Here is an 18,582-nt window from a genome sequence, read left to right as displayed (position 1 = left end):
CATAATGAAAAAAAAATTAAAAATATATTATGTATTAGAAAAAGAATAATATTCTTCAAATAAATAAACAAAGTCTATTATGTAACACTTTATATCATCTAATTAGTACCAAAATATTAGTGTATTAGTGTAATAAAGTAGTTTTCCTTGAATAAAAGTAGAAATCTGGCTAGAATCTTGTTGGAATTTAGAGAACTTGGCCGGAAGCTGTCCGGAATCTAGGAATGTTGCCGGAATGTGCACATGCACCATCACCTGGAGAATTAAAGCGCAATTTCCTCGACTGGAAGCGTAACTGCCTCGCCTCGCCTGAAAAATGGGCCTAGGCGCAAGAGGCGATGGCCTTTAACAACTATGGGGTCAAGTGATAATAATATCAATACAGACTCGTGTATCTATATTCTTGTTGAGACGTACGGAATTGACAAGTGACAATTATGTATAACATCCTCTCAACAGATTGTCTTCGTCAAATGATAGGCTAACACGTGGCATCTCTTCTTCATTAGCAAGACTTCATCAATCTTCACTAGAGGTAACTCACTTTAGTGGTAAGTTCCCTTAATCTTCATCAGATGGTAACTTGACAATTGACATCATAGGCTAGTTCCATAATCCTCATTAGTGGTAACTTGCCATCAGAGGTAATCTCGATTGATTCTTCATCAATTATAAGTTCCTTGAAATTAACAGCCTAAAAAACAACGAATAAATATCTAGTTAAAAAAAATCCATCCGTTTATTACAAACAAGCGAAATTAATTAAAAATGCTTAATTGGGGAAAACATTGACTTCAAAATTGAAGCTCTAGATGACGAAATTGGGTCCCTGAGAGTTGGGAAAACCCACCTATAGCATTTGTCCACGCGTGTGGCTTGTTGAGACATTTGTCCATTACTTATCCTCGTATAACTTCAAATTGTCTAGTCGCACCAAATACGAGTCTGCAGTCTGCTAGATCATGGATTAGCTCCGTATCCCTATCACTTAATAATTAATAATATTAATAATAATAATAATAATAATAATAATAATAATTATTATTATTATTATTATTTTTATATAAATTTAGACAAAAAGTTCTTTGGATTGATCCAATCCAATCCATTTTGAACGACTCCAACAACTACTAGTAACCGTGTTGATTAGTTAAAGGCTTGGTTAAGTTAAAGAATGAGAAATTGCTAAATATTTGAGTTGCATACCACTGAGATGCAGGATAGAGTCGCGAGAGTTTTGTTCCAAGTTACATGAAGCTACTTATCATTTCTAGGCTTTCTTCACTCGCACTGTTTGCAAAATCTATGTGACTTAATTTGTTTCTCATGTTTGTTGCTTCTTCGATTTCTTATGGATGTTTGCAGAGCATGTAAATGAACCAAATAATGGAAATAGATGTAGCCTCCTTTCCACCAATTATGAAGTTATTTTGGATGTGTGTTGTTGATTTGCAGAATGTCTTCTTTCTTCAACTGCAATTAAAAAACTTCAAGGGTCAAACAATACACTTTGATATTAATGGCCAAACCCTTTGCTTTTCAAATTCAAAAATAACAAGAACGTTACAGAAACAACTTTTTCCATTGAAGATGAAGTGGATCCTGTTGCATTTCTGTACCAGCTAAAAAACTATTCTCAAAACATCATAGTAATCAATTTTGAAGTCAATTTTAATTTGTTTGACCTCAAGAGTCAATCTGTACTTCATTTAATGGTTGATGTGGTTATGTCTGGTGGGTTGGACTGACTATATTCTAAATAGTATATTTTCTGTAATCATAGTTAAAACATTAATTGGCCATAAGGTCAAAAGAAAATTAAAATGTTTGTACCAGAGTCCAACACTCCAACCCGCCTCAGTTTAACCCTAGTAAAAAGTCAACAATATTATTAACCCGAATGTGTTTTAACTCGTTATCCAACCCACCCATAATTTTTACAGGAAAAAAAGTACAAGCTTACCAGAAATGATCTTGTCCATCATCAAGCACTTTGACCCTTTCCTTTAACTTAGCCTCTGGTCCGATGTTTGACAATTTCTTAAGACCTTCACTTTGAATATTGAATCCAACTGATTTTCATGAATAAATCCTGTGTTATATCATGAATACTAATAATCAAAACCAGTTTGTTATATTATGGGGTAGTCAAATGTTGTTGACTTAAAAGGAACTTACAGTTATGTCATCGACACTTTGTTTGTTATTAGCTGATTCAGTAATTATACGCGCGAGTTTTCCTGCACTTTACTCAAGATACTTCCCCTGAAAATTCACACCTTGAGACTTTTCTCTGTTCTTGAATTTGACCTGGTCAACTGTGAATGTTCCATCACCAGAAGATCCTTTAGGATATGTCACTGCAAAAGTTTAGTTGTAATATATAAGTTATTCAGTTCTTCAAAGACTTCATATCAAGTATTAATACAATTAATCAAATTAGCTATGTATGTTTTCTTTATCATAACTCCACAGTAAACAAAATGCCTAAATTAATCAAACCAAATGCAGATCTAAACCCTAATTTGTATCTTCCAACTTCTGAATCGGATTCAACTTTGTAATGGAGACTCGAAGTAACTTCAATCAAGTTTCATTATCTATTACTATAACACTTCCATAATTCCATCGGATAAACTAGCAACCAAAAAACAAAATTAACCGTACAATCACACAAATCAACTGATTAACAGAGGGTATTTAATAAACAAGTACCTCTAGTCTATATTTTAATGCAGGGGATATGAGAGATGAGTGGCCAGTAGTGGGAGCCCCTTCCTTCACACCTTTCTTTCAATTTTGGGCAACTCCATATTCTCAAACTCAAAAGTGAAGGTAACAGCGTCTCTGGTAGATCGTTCACCTCTGGGCAGAAGGAAATGGTGAGATGTTGAAGGGATGTGAGGTGTTGGAGTCCCGTTGAAAGTGATTCCAGTTTAATAAAATTCTCTATTCCCAAAGACGTAAGAGAAGAAGGGAAAAGGTAGGACAATTGACTAAAATTCCTCACATTGGGTTCATGAAATAATCTTAGGTCAACAAGGGAAGCAGGAAAATTCTGATAGCCCCATTCTGAGATGGGCTTTTTCAACCCCCATGTTGTAAGCCTAACCAAATTGGGAGGCCAAAGCCCACGAGGAAAGGAAGCATCAACCATTGGACAATTTATGATACGCATATCTTTTAACATGGTGAGATTGGATAGCTGAAGGTCAGGAAATGACTCCAGATTTTCACAATCTCTTAACCACCAACTGATTAGATTCGGTAGCTGCAGGTCACCAAATGCCTTCATGTTTTTGCAACTTTGTATATACAAATGTGTGAGATTTGGCAGATGGAGGTTAGGAAATGACTCTATGCTTTCACAACCATGTATAGACAACCTGGTGAGGTTTGATAGCTCAAGGTCAGAAAATGTCTCTATGCTTTTACAACCTTGTATATTCAAGGAGGTGAGATTTGATAGCTGATGAAGATCAGAATATAACTCCATGTTTTCACAAAGAATTATTGACAAAGAGGTGAGGTGAGTGGAGTTACTCAATTGATTTATTGATTTTAGATTTCCACAAAAACTTATCGTAAGTGACTTGAGATTCCGCCCTCCTCCACCTGTTGTTGTTGTTGCTCTTGGGAAGGAGACATCTCTAACTGAACTACACCATCTGATGTCTAAACTCTCAATGCTATTTGGACAACACACACGCTCCATACTTTCACATCCAGATACCTCCAATTCCTTTAAATTTACAAGAACTTTACTTGCCTCTGCATCTGATTCCCACAGGTATCTTATCTCATCACAATTTTGTATGAATAGCTCTTCAACCGCCCCAAAATTCACTATGACACCTCTCCATACCTCATCCGTAAGCCCTAAAATTGATCCTATTTCCAGTTTAGTGGTAGATGAAGCTGCTTTAACCAGACTTCTCAGCACACTTTCACCACATCCCTCTATCTTCAAAACTCTTAGCGAAGGTAATGCTTCAAGTGAGACATCAATCAAATTGGGACATTTGATTATTTGAAGCTCTCGAAGGCGTGGAAACATTACCTCGCTATTGGTTGACCATACCTTCCAACTAGACATATCTTCAAACCTTAGAATTTCAAGTGAAGGGAAGGTAACATCAGTACTCCTACTTAACTCCAAACTCATGACTTTAACATCATCCATTCCTTGAATCAACAACTCCTTAAGTGAAGGTAGCTGTCCAAGTGGCGGTAGAGATGTACATTTTCTACAACCATGTAGCGACACCTGAACCAATTGATGAAAAGACGGATCCCCAACCCAATTTGGAAACTCTATTCCCTTATAATACTTAACCTCAAGCATTTTCAACTTATCACTATGGGGCTTTAACTCATTGAGAATCTCCTTCTCAAGCGTTTCCCTTCCTGAAACATCATCCCATTTCAACTCTAACTTATCAATCCCTTTTAAAGATAAGTTTGCCTCTCGTACATGCATTGAGCTTTGTACTTTGTCCAACCCCTCTATGGAAATTTCCCCATGGAGATCCTTTAATACCTTAAGCTCGGTTAGTGCAAAGCCACCGTGTCCTTCAATGATAATTTTAGTGAGAGTTTGTAGGCTTTTCAACTCACCAATCCCCAAGGGCAACTTTTTCAGACATGGAGTATCTCTCATGTCAAAATGCCTCAACTTTTTTAGCTTTAAAAAGCTTTTAGGCAACTTGGTCAAACTCTCACATCCAAAAACTATCAATGTTTCTAAATTATAAAGATTACCAACATTGTCCGGCAACTCTTTGATATCAGTTTTAGATAGATTAAGATACCTTAGGTGCTTCAAACTACCAATGGAATTCGGTACCTCATTTATACTAAAACGACTCAAGCTAAGAACCCTTAATAACGGCAACTCAGGAAGTAAGTCAACCAAAATCTTGCTGGATAAGTAGAACTCGTCCCACTGTTGATCCACCCCAACATATACCGGTAACAATGTTCTCAAACCTTTAGCTCTCTTGAAGGCCTCAAACTTGTGGTAAGCTACATATTTATCACGAATAAATGACATGTGGCGGTACTTGGACGAATCTTCCATCCGACTGTCATCCCTTGAAAAGAACTCTCCGGCAACAAATGTGGCCAAGTCATTCATCAGGTCATGCATCACAAATAACGGTTCCTCATTTGGTGATTGTTGAAAAAATGACCTTGATAACAACTCTTCAAAATATTCATAACCAAGGCGTTCTGGTGACTTGGCTGCATTTGATTTGTACAAAAACCCTTCGGCCAGCCACAACAGGACTAACTCTTTTTTGTCAAACAAAAAGTCCTTAGGAAACAAGGAGCAATATGCAAACAACCGCTTCAAATTTGCAGAAAGTTCATGGTAGCTTAACATAAGGGCAGGAAAAATCGCCTTCCAATCTGCAGAAAGATCACCAACACTTTTTGAATCCCATATCTTACTATTCAACACCTCATCCCATTTTTCTTCATCTGTATGAGTTCTTAATAGCCTACCAATTGCCTTTAAAGCCAAAGGCAAACGACCACACTTTTCCACAATACGCTCACCCTTTGGTCTGAGTGTCGGGTGTGAATCAAAGTTGTCTACGCCCAATGCATGTAAAGCAAATAAAGACAAAGCATCTTCAGATGACAAAGTCTTAAGATGGTCTAGATTATCAAAACCTAGCATCTTAAGCAATTGCTCCTTGCGAGATGTCATGATTACCTTACTTCCACGAGCCCCTGAATGAAATGGGAGCACTAGGGTTTCCCAATCGTCATAGTTTTCATGCCACACATCATCTAGTACTAGTAGAAACCGTTTGTCCTTAAGTTTCTCTTTAAGAGCCACTTGAAGCTGATTTAGATCAGCAAATTCCTTGTTGTTTTCGTTGGAAACAGCTTGAAAGATGGTTTTGGTTATCTTAGAGATATCAAAATCATCAGAGACACAAACCCATGCGTGGAGTTCAAACCGACCCTTCACTTGTGTATCATTATACAAAAATCTAGCTAGAGTGGTCTTACCAACCCCACCCATACCAACTATGGGTAAGACGCTGAAGTTTTCCTTACATGGCTCATCCTGCAACAGCTTGTTGAGCAATTTTTCTTTCTCAATTTCTCGTCCAATGACATCAGATTCTAGCAAGGAGGTTTCGTTTCCTCTATTGTAATTTTTTGGCTTTTCATCTTTCACAATCAAACCTAGCCCAGCTTTTGCCTTATATAATTGTTGCAACTGGGTGGTAATACTATCTAACTTGGGAGACAACCTATGACTTAGTGAGAAGTTTGTGCAGCAAGTTGGGATGAGCTTTCTTACCATACTGGTGCTTGCTTCTGATTCTGGGGTCAGCTCACGATGCATAGCTTCAGTAGCCACCTCGTCAAGTACGTCATCGATATCGTAAGCCAGATGTTGGAGACTATTGAGCCATAGTCTGACAGATTCATCAGTTATTTCCTTGTGTGAAGCATCATTAAGCAGAGCTTGGATCTGGGACAACGTGCTCCCCAATTCCTTGAGCTCCGAGTGAATATTCTGGGAACGAGCATATTTCTTGAAGGCTTCATCGGCTAGCTTCTCAAAAATGACTTTGACGAGGGCAGCAGCAGCAGCTTCAGCCATTGTTAACTAACGGTGAAGATGTAAACTGGAAATTGGAATGAGAGTAGTAGTTGGTCTGTAATCTGTATGTGCTATGAATATGAATGTAGGTAAATAATTAGATGAGTGGAGAGAAGATGGGAGTGGTCTGCCTGATTGGTATGAATGTAGGTAAATAAGAAAGAGCATTCTTTTTAGTCAGTCAACCAAGTATGTTACTATTCCTTCCTTTTCATAATGGAGTAATTGATTATTATTATTATTATTATTATTATTATTATTATTATTATTATTATTATTCATATGAACGTGTATCACTTTATATTAAGTTGCGGACACTAATTGCTTTTAATTGTTTTGCTTTTAGAAAAGAAGGAATGCTTTTGCATAGTGGGCAATTATTTTAATGAGTGGAGAGAAGATGGGAGTGGTCTGATTGGAGACAAGAATGAGTGGAGATAAGAAAGAGCATTCTTTTTAGGCCATGTGTAGTCATAAAGTTCTTTTGTGGGTGTTATGCGACACGTGTCGTGCCACGTCACACAGGTGCTTTATGGGACGTTATGTCACTAGAGCCCGTAATCATAAAGCCCCTACCTCATCATAACCAAAGTGTAAAATGCAGGGACCAAAGTGTTTTAATGCAGGGACCAAAGTGTAAAATGAGGGATCAAAGTGGAAAATGCAAACAATCAAAACGCCGTGAAAATTATCGCGCCATACCCCCATTTTCATTTATAGCGCCCTCATAAAGCCCCCCGTAATGGTGTTCAAGGGCCTTATGGGGCTTGATGAAACAATGGTTAACCGGGCAGGGTTAACACACTGGTCTCGTCAAGAAGGGTTAATCCCTTCCTCTCGGAGATCGCTGGCTGGGTCACCGGTGGATGATCTCCTGCACAAGGAAACAAGCCGTGACTCGTAACAAGGAGGATGGGGTGGGGGTGCTCCTTGTTACCACTCTCCGGCGTGAGAATCAGTAGTTTGCTTGGGAAGCAAAGCAAGATAATAGTAGTAGTAGAGAGTTGTGAAGAGATACCTCAAACCTGGTTTGGGGTCGGTATTTATAGCCGAGGAGTGAAGGAGATTGATGGATGGGCTGACGACGAGCTGCACCGTTGCAGGTGTGTCAGTCTCGCCGGCCGTGGGGGTTACGCCACGTCAGCCCATTGCTTTGATAGCTCTGACAGGGGACTGTCGCCGGCGCCACTTGCCTCGTGGTGTCAGCCACTTGCCTGGCGTGTCAGTCCACTTGTTGGATATGCAGGGTGCGGTGCGAGCCGCATCGCTGCATGCGGTAACGCCTGAAGTTACCGCGTCTCCTACTTGTGATCAAGAAATACGCGAGATGCGGTGTTGGCCGCATCATCGTATGTGGAGACTATTTGCTCGCTTCCCTTGTCGTGACGAAAATGGCCATATGATGCGGTGCCAGCCGCATCGATATGTTCATCTTCTTTCGTACTTGGGTCAAGCTATTCATCTTCGAACCGCATGGGTTCGAAGGATGTAACCGCATGGGTGCGGTTTGCTTACTGGTAGGGGTTTGTTTGATGCGGGTAATGGTCGTTTTGGGACCATACCCCTTCAAGTCCCCCCAGTCTAGTGTTGCTACCTTGTGCAAGTTGCACGTGGGAGGAGTACTGGACTTATGGTGTAGGAAGGTAGTGTGGCAGTCTGGAGAAAATTCTAGGCCAGATCAAACTGGTGATCTGGTAAAAAATTCGGCTATGCCTCTTCCGTACCGGTGAAGGGGTTTCGCTTGATGCGAAATTCTCAGCCGTTGCATGTCATCAGGTGGGTTGCCACCTGTTGTTGTGTTGAAGGCCTGTTAGGGACCTTCATAGTAATGCTGCACAAACTTCGAACCAACCTCTGGGATGGTGGTTCGAAGGTTTGCACATGTTTCGAACCTCTTGGAGGTGGTTTCTTCTTCGAACCATTTGCCAGAATGGTGCACGAAGAAGAAAAGAAAAGCTTTTAAACCAACCTTCGCGGTCGGGTTTGAAGGTTTTTGTCACGGCTCCCCAACCCACCCTGGACGGAGTCGGGGGACCGCGAGACAGTTCCCGTGGTATTTAATTAATGCAGCAGCGGAAGTCTTTTTATAACAGGATCTTTTATCCGTGAAATATGCTCGTTTAATATATTACACAAAGTTTAAGGGATAAATCCCATAATTTACAATAAGTTGATTTCACATAGAAATCTTTATTTTTCAAAACACGTTTTATTCATTTATTTACACTGAGCCACTTCTCTGAGCTTGATAGTGCTTTACTGCACTTTTCCTGGATCACACAGATCACCTGAAACATGTTTGAAAAAGGTTTTGTCAGCGGGGAAATACTGAGTGAATCATTCTGTTTTCTAAAACGACCTGTTAGTTATAATTTACAGTATTAAGAGCGATTACATTGTTTCTATCAACCAATTATCAAGAATGGGTATTTGTCACTCGATTCATTTCTGTGACTGTGGTCATACCACTATTGGGTCCCGTTGCCCAAATAGTGACGGTGTACTCACACAGAGTAGAAATAACTCACATAGAGTAATATTCACTCACATAGAGTGATAATAACAGTAATGTGCACAATTACCCCACATACCAGCTGTAATTTGGTGACTACAAAGACTTAATCCCTGTAATTATAACCTTGAAAATAATTTGAGATATTGTAATACTTACTCACAAACTGTGAGAAAACAGTTTAAAAAGAAGAATGACTCACATTGCAGATTAACGAGCAATAGATATAAGCCTACTGATTAGCCTTGCTTAAACCTAATTTAACACAATGCACACACACAAGTTAGTAACTAATACAGCAGTTACGTCAATTCACGAGATTAAACCTTCACAACGATTAATCAGTGCAATACTCGATAATTCAATCGGATCCACAACGAATAACAGAGCATAGTCCGAATTCGAACAGCACTCTAATATTCAAGTCGAAATCACGACGAATAATCAAAGTACAAGCTCAATTGAGCAGCACCTGGACTATCGTTGGATAGTTATAATCGATCGGACGTTGAATCGTAATAGCGATCGAGTTATTACCCTGATTGCGGCAGCGTTTCGATAATTGTGTGTGTGTTGGACTGTTTTGCTTATAACTCGACGTATATTATGAATTTTAACGTCGTTCAAGTGCCAGATTTCAAGTCCCAACCCCTGCTATTTATACTGAAAATTTGACACCGTCGCGTAGCGCGAGGGGGTACCCCTTTAGGCGTCGCGCTACGCGAGTGACCACCCTACTTTCATAGACTAGGTTTTTGCGTGTGTAGGCTTGCTGAGTCGATAGATTTTTAAAATTCTATTTCGACAGAGAGTTATGATGATAATCGTAACTAGGGTTTTGCCCCCCCTGAGTTTTAGGGCCCTGATCCTGATTCTGATTATTCTGGAAATTTTAGGGTTAGTGCAGAGTTACTTGGGTTTCTCAATTAGGGTTTTCTTAATAGCTAATTACCATCCTAATTATGGATTTTAGTGGCAGTTGTTACATCCTCCCCACCTTAAGAAAAATCTCGTCCTCGAGATTTACTGAAATAGATGAGGGTACTTTCGCTTTATTTCCGATTCCAGTTCCCAAGTGTATTCTGGTCCTCTTCTTGAATTCCATTTGACTTTTACTAGCACTAGTCGTTTGTGCTTGAGGAACTTGACTTTTCTATCTTCGATCTGTAACGGTTTCTCTATAAACTTTAACTTTTCGTTCACCTCTACATCTTGAAGAGGCACTACCAGGGATTCGTCTGCTAAACATTTCTTAAGATTGGATACATGAAATACATCATGTACTCCAGCTAATTCTTCTGGTAGTTGTAAACGATAAGCAACTGGTCCTATTCGTTGAATCACAGGGAATGGTCCAACGTATCTTGGACTTAGCTTTCCTCTCTTACCAAATCGTACTACTCCTTTCCAAGGAGAAACTTTTAAAAGTACTTTATCTCCTATTTGAAATTCTAAAGGCTTACGACGATTGTCTGCATAGCTTTTCTGACGATCTCGAGCGGTTTTCAGTCTTTCCTTGATCTGAGTTATTTTATCAGTAGTTTCTTGTACAATTTCAGGACCCGATAATTGACTTTCTCCGATTTCTGCCCAACATACTGGAGTTCTGCACTTACGTCCGTAGAGTGCTTCAAATGGTGCAGCTTCGATGCTTGAATGATAACTATTGTTATAGGAGAATTCAATTAATGGCAAATGGCTATCCCAATTACCACCAAAGTCAATTACACATGCTCGGAGCATGTCTTCTAGCGTTTGTATTGTCCTTTCACTCTGTCCGTCTGTTTGTGGATGATAAGCAGTACTTAGATTTAGTCGAGTTCCCATTGCTTTCTGAAAACTTTTCCAGAAATGCGAAGTAAATCGACTATCTCTATCCGATACAATGGAGAGCGGGACTCCATGTAGGGATACTACCTCGTCCACGTAGAGTTGTGCTAACCTTTCCATACTAAAGGTTTCTTTCATTGGTAGGAAATGAGCTGATTTGGTTAAGCGGTCTACAATTACCCAAATCGCATCATTACCTCTTTTGGTTTTGGGTAACTTTGTAACAAAATCCATTGTTATAAGTTCCCATTTCCATACAGGCATTTCTAACTGTTGTAGTAGTCCTGAAGGTTTCTGGTGTTCAGCTTTAACTTGTGAACAAGTTAAGCACTTGGATACGTATTCGGCTATATCCTTTTTCATTCCTATCCACCAGAAATTATTTCTTAAATCTTGGTACATCTTATTGTTTCCTGGGTGCATAGTATACCTAGATTTATGAGCTTCTTCTAAAATCTTATTTCTTAACTCTCCTTGCTTAGGTACCCAAATTCGTTTCTTATGGAATTTCCAAATTCCATCATTTCCTTGTTCTAAGTCTTTTAGGTAACCTTTCATTCCTTCAGCATCGTCTTGGATTGCTGTTTTCTGGACTTCTTTAATTTGTGCCATTAAATCTACTTGTAGATTTAACCTCAGAGCACGGACTCGTTTCTGTTTCTCATGGTACTTACGACTTAAGGCATCTGCAACTACATTTGCCTTTCCTTCGTGATATTGGATATCACAGTCGTAATCGCTTAGCATCTCCATCCATCTTCTTTGCCTCATGTTTAATTCTTTTTGCCCAAATATATATCTTAAACTTTTATGATCGGTATAGACAGTAAACTTACTTCCATACAGATAGTGTCTCCATATTTTAAGGGCAAAAATTATGGCTCCTAATTCTAGATCATGAGTCGTATAATTTTCTTCGTGCTTTTTCAATTGTCTAGAAGCATACGCAATTACCTTCTTGCGTTGCATTAACACACATCCGTATCCTAATTTTGAAGCATCACAATATACTTCAAAATCTTCTGTTCCTTCGGGTAAAGCTAAGATTGGTGCATTCGTCAACCTATGCTTTAAAATCTTAAAGGTTTCCTCTTGTCTAGGTCCCCATTCAAACTTAGCAGCTTTACAGGTTAACTTAGTTAAAGGTACGGCTATTTTGGAAAAATCTTTGATAAATCGTCTATAGTATCCAGCTAAGCCTAGAAAACTTCTTATCTCCATTGCTGTTTGTGGAACTTTCCACTTCGTAATTGCTTCTATCTTAGCAGGATCTACATGGATACCTTCGTGATTTACCACATGACCTAAGAATTGTACTTCTTGTAGCCAAAATTCACATTTTGAGAATTTGGCATAAAGCCTTTCGTTTCTTAACAAAGTTAAGAGAACATGTAAATGCTCACAATGTTCTTTTTGGCTTTTGGAGTAAATAAGTATATCGTCGATAAAAACGATTACAAATTTATCCAAGTATGGTTTACAGATTCGATTCATCATGTCCATGAATGCTGCTGGGGCATTCGTTAATCCAAAGGGCATGACTGTAAACTCATAATGACCATACCTAGTTCTGAAAGCAGTTTTAGGTATGTCCTCTTCTTGTACTTTCAACTGATGGTATCCGGATCTTAAATCTATCTTAGAGAAATACCTAGCTCCTTGCAATTGATCAAAAAGATCATCAATCCTAGGTAATGGGTATCGATTCTTAATCATAACCTTATTCAATTCTCTATAATCGATACACATTCTCATCGATCCATCTTTCTTTTTCACAAACAGTACCGGTGCACCCCAAGGGGATGAACTAGGTTGTATGAATCCTTTGCTTAATAATTCATCTAATTGCTTTTTCAATTCTAGCATTTCGGTAGGTGCTAATCTATATGGTGCTTTAGCTATTGGTGCAGTACCTGGAATTAAATGAATTCTAAACTCTACTTCTCTATCAGGTGGTAATCCAGGTAATTCTTCTGGAAAAACGTCTGGGTATTCTGACACTACTGGGATGTCCTGAAGTTCCTTATCCTTAGTGTTAATGATTACTGAAATCATATACACCATTTCCTGTTTTCTCGAATAACTAGCCAACTTCATTACTGAGATGAATTTTAGTGGCTTTCGAGGTCTATCTCCAGTAATTAAAATTACTTCTCCTGTAGGGGTTTGAATTTCTACTGCATTTTTGTCACATAGGATTCGTGCATGGTTGGCTATTAACCAATCCATTCCTAATACTACATCGAATCCTGCTAAATTCATTGGTAACAAATTTGCAGAAAACTTATGGCCTAATAATTCTATTTTTCCTCCTTGCCAGATTTTATCTATGTTCACAGAATTTCCTTCTGCGGTTTCTACTGTGAAGATTTGCCTAAGAGTGGTTAAAGGTAACTTAAGATCTTGGCAAAATAAAGTATTTATAAAACTTTGGTTCGCACCAGAGTCAAATAATACTTTTGCAAATACGTTGTGAACTAAGAACGTACCGGCTATCACATCTGGAATGAGTTCGGCCTCTTGAGTAGTCAGCTGGAATGCGCGTGCATTTCTCTTGGTTGCTCCTTCAGCTGGTTTGGTTTGGTTAACTACAGGTTTAGCTAACTTAGGACATTCAGATTGAAAGTGTCCCCTTTCTCTGCAATTATAACAAACTTTTGTTTTCTTCCTGCAGTCTTCTTCCCGATGTCCTTTCATTTTGCAAAAATTGCAAATTATGTTGCATTGTCCATAATGCTTCTTTTTGCAAATTTTGCAGAAAGGAGATGATGAGGATTGTCCGGTTCCTCTCTTCTTGGCATTACCCACACGAAATCCTTGGGTAATCTTGTGAGCTAATTCCTTCTTGCGATCTTCCTCTCTTGTGCGTACCAATTCATCTGTTAGGGTATTAGCTAATTCTACAGCATCGTCAATAGTACGAGGTCTCGCAGCTTTAACGATGTTTCGGATTTCACTAATTAACCCCCAGATGTAACGAGAGATAAGTACCGGTTCTGGCGAAGCCAGTGATGGCACTACCCTTGCATATTCAAAGAATGTCGAAGTATATCCCCGACAATCTACTCCTAGCATACGATGACTTAGGAACTTGTTTGCCATTTGTTCCTTCTCGTATTCGGGACAGAATTTTCTTTCTACAAGACTCTTAAATTCTTCCCAACTCATTGCATAAGCTATCCTTCTTCCTTTTGCCTGGAGGACCGTGTTCCACCATTCGAGTGCTCCTTCTTTGAACAGATTTGATGCATACATCACCTGGTCTTCATCGGCACATTTGCTTATTGCAATTACTGCTTCGGTTTTCTCTAACCAACGCAGTGTTGCAGTTGCCCCTTCGTTACCTGCAAATTCAGCGGGTTTGCAAGCAAGAAATTCTTTGTAAGTGCAACCAGGCGTTGCAGCTTTCATTCTTTTAGGGAGTGGGGCCTGCTGCGGATCATGATCGTCATGATTGCCGCCTCCATTTATGCTGTTACTGCCGTTATCTTCTGGAATACGTTTACTAGGAATTAATTGTGGTTCGGCAGGTTTTCGAACAGCAGCTACAATTTCTGGAATAGCATGAGCTATCCCTTGGGCGATAAAATGCTCGATATCTTGTCGAGTTATATATTGATCTTCCTGTTCTTGCTCAGATTGATTTTCTTCATTAATTGGTTCATTATTAGCGTTTTCCATCTGCTAATTGGTAAAATTATTAGTGTCTAACCTATCGATGACAAAATTCACATAGATACACATAGATTATCACAACATACGAATATAACCAAAATTGTCGATTTCTCGACTTTTACTTTGTTAGTATATTGTATATGCATCCATACACACTGTATCTTACAGAGTTTTATTGCCCATTTTACAGAATTTTAAGTTACTATCATACAATACGGCTTTCTGTGGTTTAACTGACGGTTCTAGTAACGGTGCTCCCTTTCATCGTACTTCCAAGTTAGATGCTCCCCCATTTCCCTGATCCTATTGCCTGTACCTATCAGTTCTTCACCGAACTGACGGAGTTCAGCTAGGTTTTCATTACTCATGGGAGGATTTGGGAGTGGTTCTGGGTCAAATTGTGGAAGGAAACTATAAGGACTGTTAACTATATTTTGGAATTGCCAGTCATTGGTCCACCATTCCTCCATTTGGCCTAATGGTCTGGTATGAACTAGTGGTTCTGGAATAGCTGGTCCTAGGTTTAGTGGGAATTGAACTGTAGCCGGGTAAGAAAAGAGATTATCGTTGATAGGCTCTAAAACATCACAATTCTCCAGTAGACGGTCTATTTCGTCTTGGAACGTGATTTCTTCAGACTGTTTAGAGCTTTCGCCAATCTCTATTCCCTTTTGTTTCAGATCTATTCCTATTTCTTTTTCAGGTGATTTCGAACCTTCTTCAGTTTCTATTTCCTTTCCCTTGTTCATGATCACAGGATTTTCTATTTTAGGGAGTTTCCTAGTGGCAGTTTTCCTACGGCGCACTTTCCTCCACCCTACATATCTTCTCTTCTTTTTAGGTTTGGCTTTTTCCAGCGGTGGAGCTTGGAATTCCACAGGTTCTTCTATGTCAGCAATGTAACCAGTAAAGTCGTGAGAGACTTCAATAGGCACTGGATATAAGTTGAGATTCTGGAATGTTTCCGACATCTCATTCATGCTGCATAGCATATATGCAAAATGTAATGTTAAAACTTTGGAACAAAGTTTAACAAACAAAACACTGAAGTTTTATTGCATACTAATTTATACAAAGAACAACAGAAATAACACACTTAGGACTTTATTTATTTACGGGATTGTGATTTCTCTTACTAGACCCAACTTATCGGATATTTAAAGATTAGCATTTTCTGCTACAGTAGCTAGCATATAGAGATTTGCCCATTTCCCGTCTATTTTATCTTCCCAAGGTGTACTATTACCCAACTCTTGGACTTCTGGGTTAAACCTAACTCTCTTGGTTCGGGGTTTCTTTGTCTCCTGACTCTTTTTAAGTATCGAATCCCTTTTCTCTGGGGAAAGTGGATTCTCATAGTTTGCCTTGCGGACAAAGATTCCTTCTTCTAGGTTTACTGGATTTCTAGAAGAAGATGCCACATCTAGTTTGTGGTAGATAGCAGACAGCTTTTGCTTACCCATACTGTAACTAAGAATAGCCAGTTAATAAAACAAATAATCACAGAATAACAATTAGTAAAATTAAGCACTATGGTCCAAAATGCTTAATTTAGGCTTAATCAGTGGCTCGATCAGTGGCTCAATTTAATTATTAGCTCTGATACCACCTTCGCTGTCACGGCTCCCCAACCCACCCTGGACGGAGTCGGGGGACCGCGAGACAGTTCCCGTGGTATTTAATTAATGCAGCAGCGGAAGTCTTTTTATAACAGGATCTTTTATCCGTGAAATATGCTCGTTTAATATATTACACAAAGTTTAAGGGATAAATCCCATAATTTACAATAAGTTGATTTCACATAGAAATCTTTATTTTTCAAAACACGTTTTATTCATTTATTTACACTGAGCCACTTCTCTGAGCTTGATAGTGCTTTACTGCACTTTTCCTGGATCACACAGATCACCTGAAACATGTTTGAAAAAGGTTTTGTCAGCGGGGAAATACTGAGTGAATCATTCTGTTTTCTAAAACGACCCGTTAGTTATAATTTACAGTATTAAGAGCGATTACATTGTTTCTATCAACCAATTATCAAGAATGGGTATTTGTCACTCGATTCATTTCTGTGACTGTGGTCATACCACTATTGGGTCCCGTTGCCCAAATAGTGACGGTGTACTCACACAGAGTAGAAATAACTCACATAGAGTAATATTCACTCACATAGAGTGATAATAACAGTAATGTGCACAATTACCCCACATACCAGCTGTAATTTGGTGACTACAAAGACTTAATCCCTGTAATTATAACCTTGAAAATAATTTGAGATATTGTAATACTTACTCACAAACTGTGAGAAAACAGTTTAAAAAGAAGAATGACTCACATTGCAGATTAACGAGCAATAGATATAAGCCTACTGATTAGCCTTGCTTAAACCTAATTTAACACAATGCACACACACAGGTTAGTAACTAATACAGCAGTTACGTCAATTCACGAGATTAAACCTTCACAACGATTAATCAGTGCAATACTCGATAATTCAATCGGATCCACAACGAATAACAGAGCATAGTCCGAATTCGAACAGCACTCTAATATTCAAGTCGAAATCACGACGAATAATCAAAGTACAAGCTCAATTGAGCAGCACCTGGACTATCGTTGGATAGTTATAATCGATCGGACGTTGAATCGTAATAGCGATCGAGTTATTACCCTGATTGCGGCAGCGTTTCGATAATTGTGTGTGTGTTGGACTGTTTTGCTTATAACTCGACGTATATTATGAATTTTAACGTCGTTCAAGTGCCAGATTTCAAGTCCCAACCCCTGCTATTTATACTGAAAATTTGACACCGTCGCGTAGCGCGAGGGGGTACCCCTTTAGGCGTCGCGCTACGCGAGTGACCACCCTACTTTCATAGACTAGGTTTTTGCGTGTGTAGGCTTGCTGAGTCGATAGATTTTTAAAATTCTATTTCGACAGAGAGTTATGATGATAATCGTAACTAGGGTTTTGCCCCCCCTGAGTTTTAGGGCCCTGATCCTGATTCTGATTATTCTGGAAATTTTAGGGTTAGTGCAGAGTTACTTGGGTTTCTCAATTAGGGTTTTCTTAATAGCTAATTACCATCCTAATTATGGAATTTAGTGGCAGTTGTTACAGTTTTGGATGTTGTGTTAGAACTTTGCTCAAGTTCTATGTTCAGCATCCTATGACGAGATGACCATCCCTTTTTTGTGGGGTGTTTGTGTTCATCTTGATAGCTCTCAAGTAACCGTACGTTCTTTGCGGTTACTTCGTTGCGTCATTGTTGGCCCTGTTTGGTCGAACAATGTGGATCTAAACTATGGGTAAATAAACATGGTCATAGGCAAGGGGATGCCCATCGTTGTTTATTCCATGCGATCCATTGGTAGGTAAACAAAGTCCTAAGCAGACTTGTTACCGCGGTCCGTTGGCAGGTAAACAAAGTCATAGGCAGACTTGTTACCGCTGTTCGGACACTTGCTGCTTGATAGGTGCTTGTTTAGAGCACGTATCTGCGTTCTTTCTGGAGCCACTTTCCTTCACGCTCCAATACCGAGTTTATAACGAGGTAGCCTCGTTCGGTGATGTGGAGTGAGCTTTGCTCTTCCGTAGCAACCACTCTGCGGAAGCTATGGTTATGTCTGTAGCTCTTCATGGGTGTCTGCGATGGTGCAGTCCCGTTTTTGCTCAAAGTGTGCTTGTTGCACGGATGTAACTCTTGAAGGTTCAGGAGTCAGGGCTGCTGATGTGCGGGCGCGTAGATTCCGTTCCTTCTTTTTTCTGAAGAAGTTGTTCATGCACCCTCTGTGGTTGTGAACCGGACAGGAGGGATTTGAAGCTTGAAGAAAATGAAGGCAATGCGCTTTGCCTGTTCCTGAGATGCGGTTCAGTCCAAAGAACAACACTGGTTCTGAGTATCTGACACATCTGAATGGGTTCATGTGTGTCACT

The 18,582-nt window shown here is 39.3% G+C and overlaps 1 protein-coding gene and 1 long non-coding RNA gene across 2 annotated transcripts; both read right to left on the bottom strand.

Moving 5' to 3' along the window:
* Window positions 1-346: 346 nt before the first annotated feature.
* Window positions 347-2,360, bottom strand: LOC110900173. The gene is made up of 5 exons (XR_002570816.2): window positions 2,179-2,360; window positions 1,964-2,092; window positions 1,207-1,473; window positions 851-987; window positions 347-694 (listed from the first exon to the last, which is right to left on the bottom strand). It is a non-coding gene; the product is annotated as an uncharacterized LOC110900173 (long non-coding RNA).
* A 362-nt stretch (window positions 2,361-2,722) lies between these two features.
* Window positions 2,723-6,667, bottom strand: LOC110902238 (putative disease resistance protein At3g14460). The gene has a single exon (XM_022148946.2). The coding sequence runs from the start codon at window positions 6,626-6,628 to the stop codon at window positions 2,723-2,725; it is 3,906 nt and encodes a 1,301-aa protein (XP_022004638.1). The 5' UTR covers window positions 6,629-6,667.
* Window positions 6,668-18,582: the final 11,915 nt, after the last annotated feature.

This window comes from Helianthus annuus, chromosome 13 (assembly GCF_002127325.2).
Source record: "Helianthus annuus cultivar XRQ/B chromosome 13, HanXRQr2.0-SUNRISE, whole genome shotgun sequence".
Classification (NCBI taxonomy): domain Eukaryota; kingdom Viridiplantae; phylum Streptophyta; class Magnoliopsida; order Asterales; family Asteraceae; genus Helianthus; species Helianthus annuus.
The sequence above is the reverse complement of the archived record's forward strand: the minus strand, read 5'-3'. Positions and strand labels throughout refer to the sequence as shown.

Excerpts from the sequence above, each read along its gene's own strand:
- LOC110902238 (XM_022148946.2), bottom strand. The coding sequence starts at position 6,628 with ATGGCTGAAGCTGCTGCTGCTGCCCTCGTCAAAGTCATTTTTGAGAAG.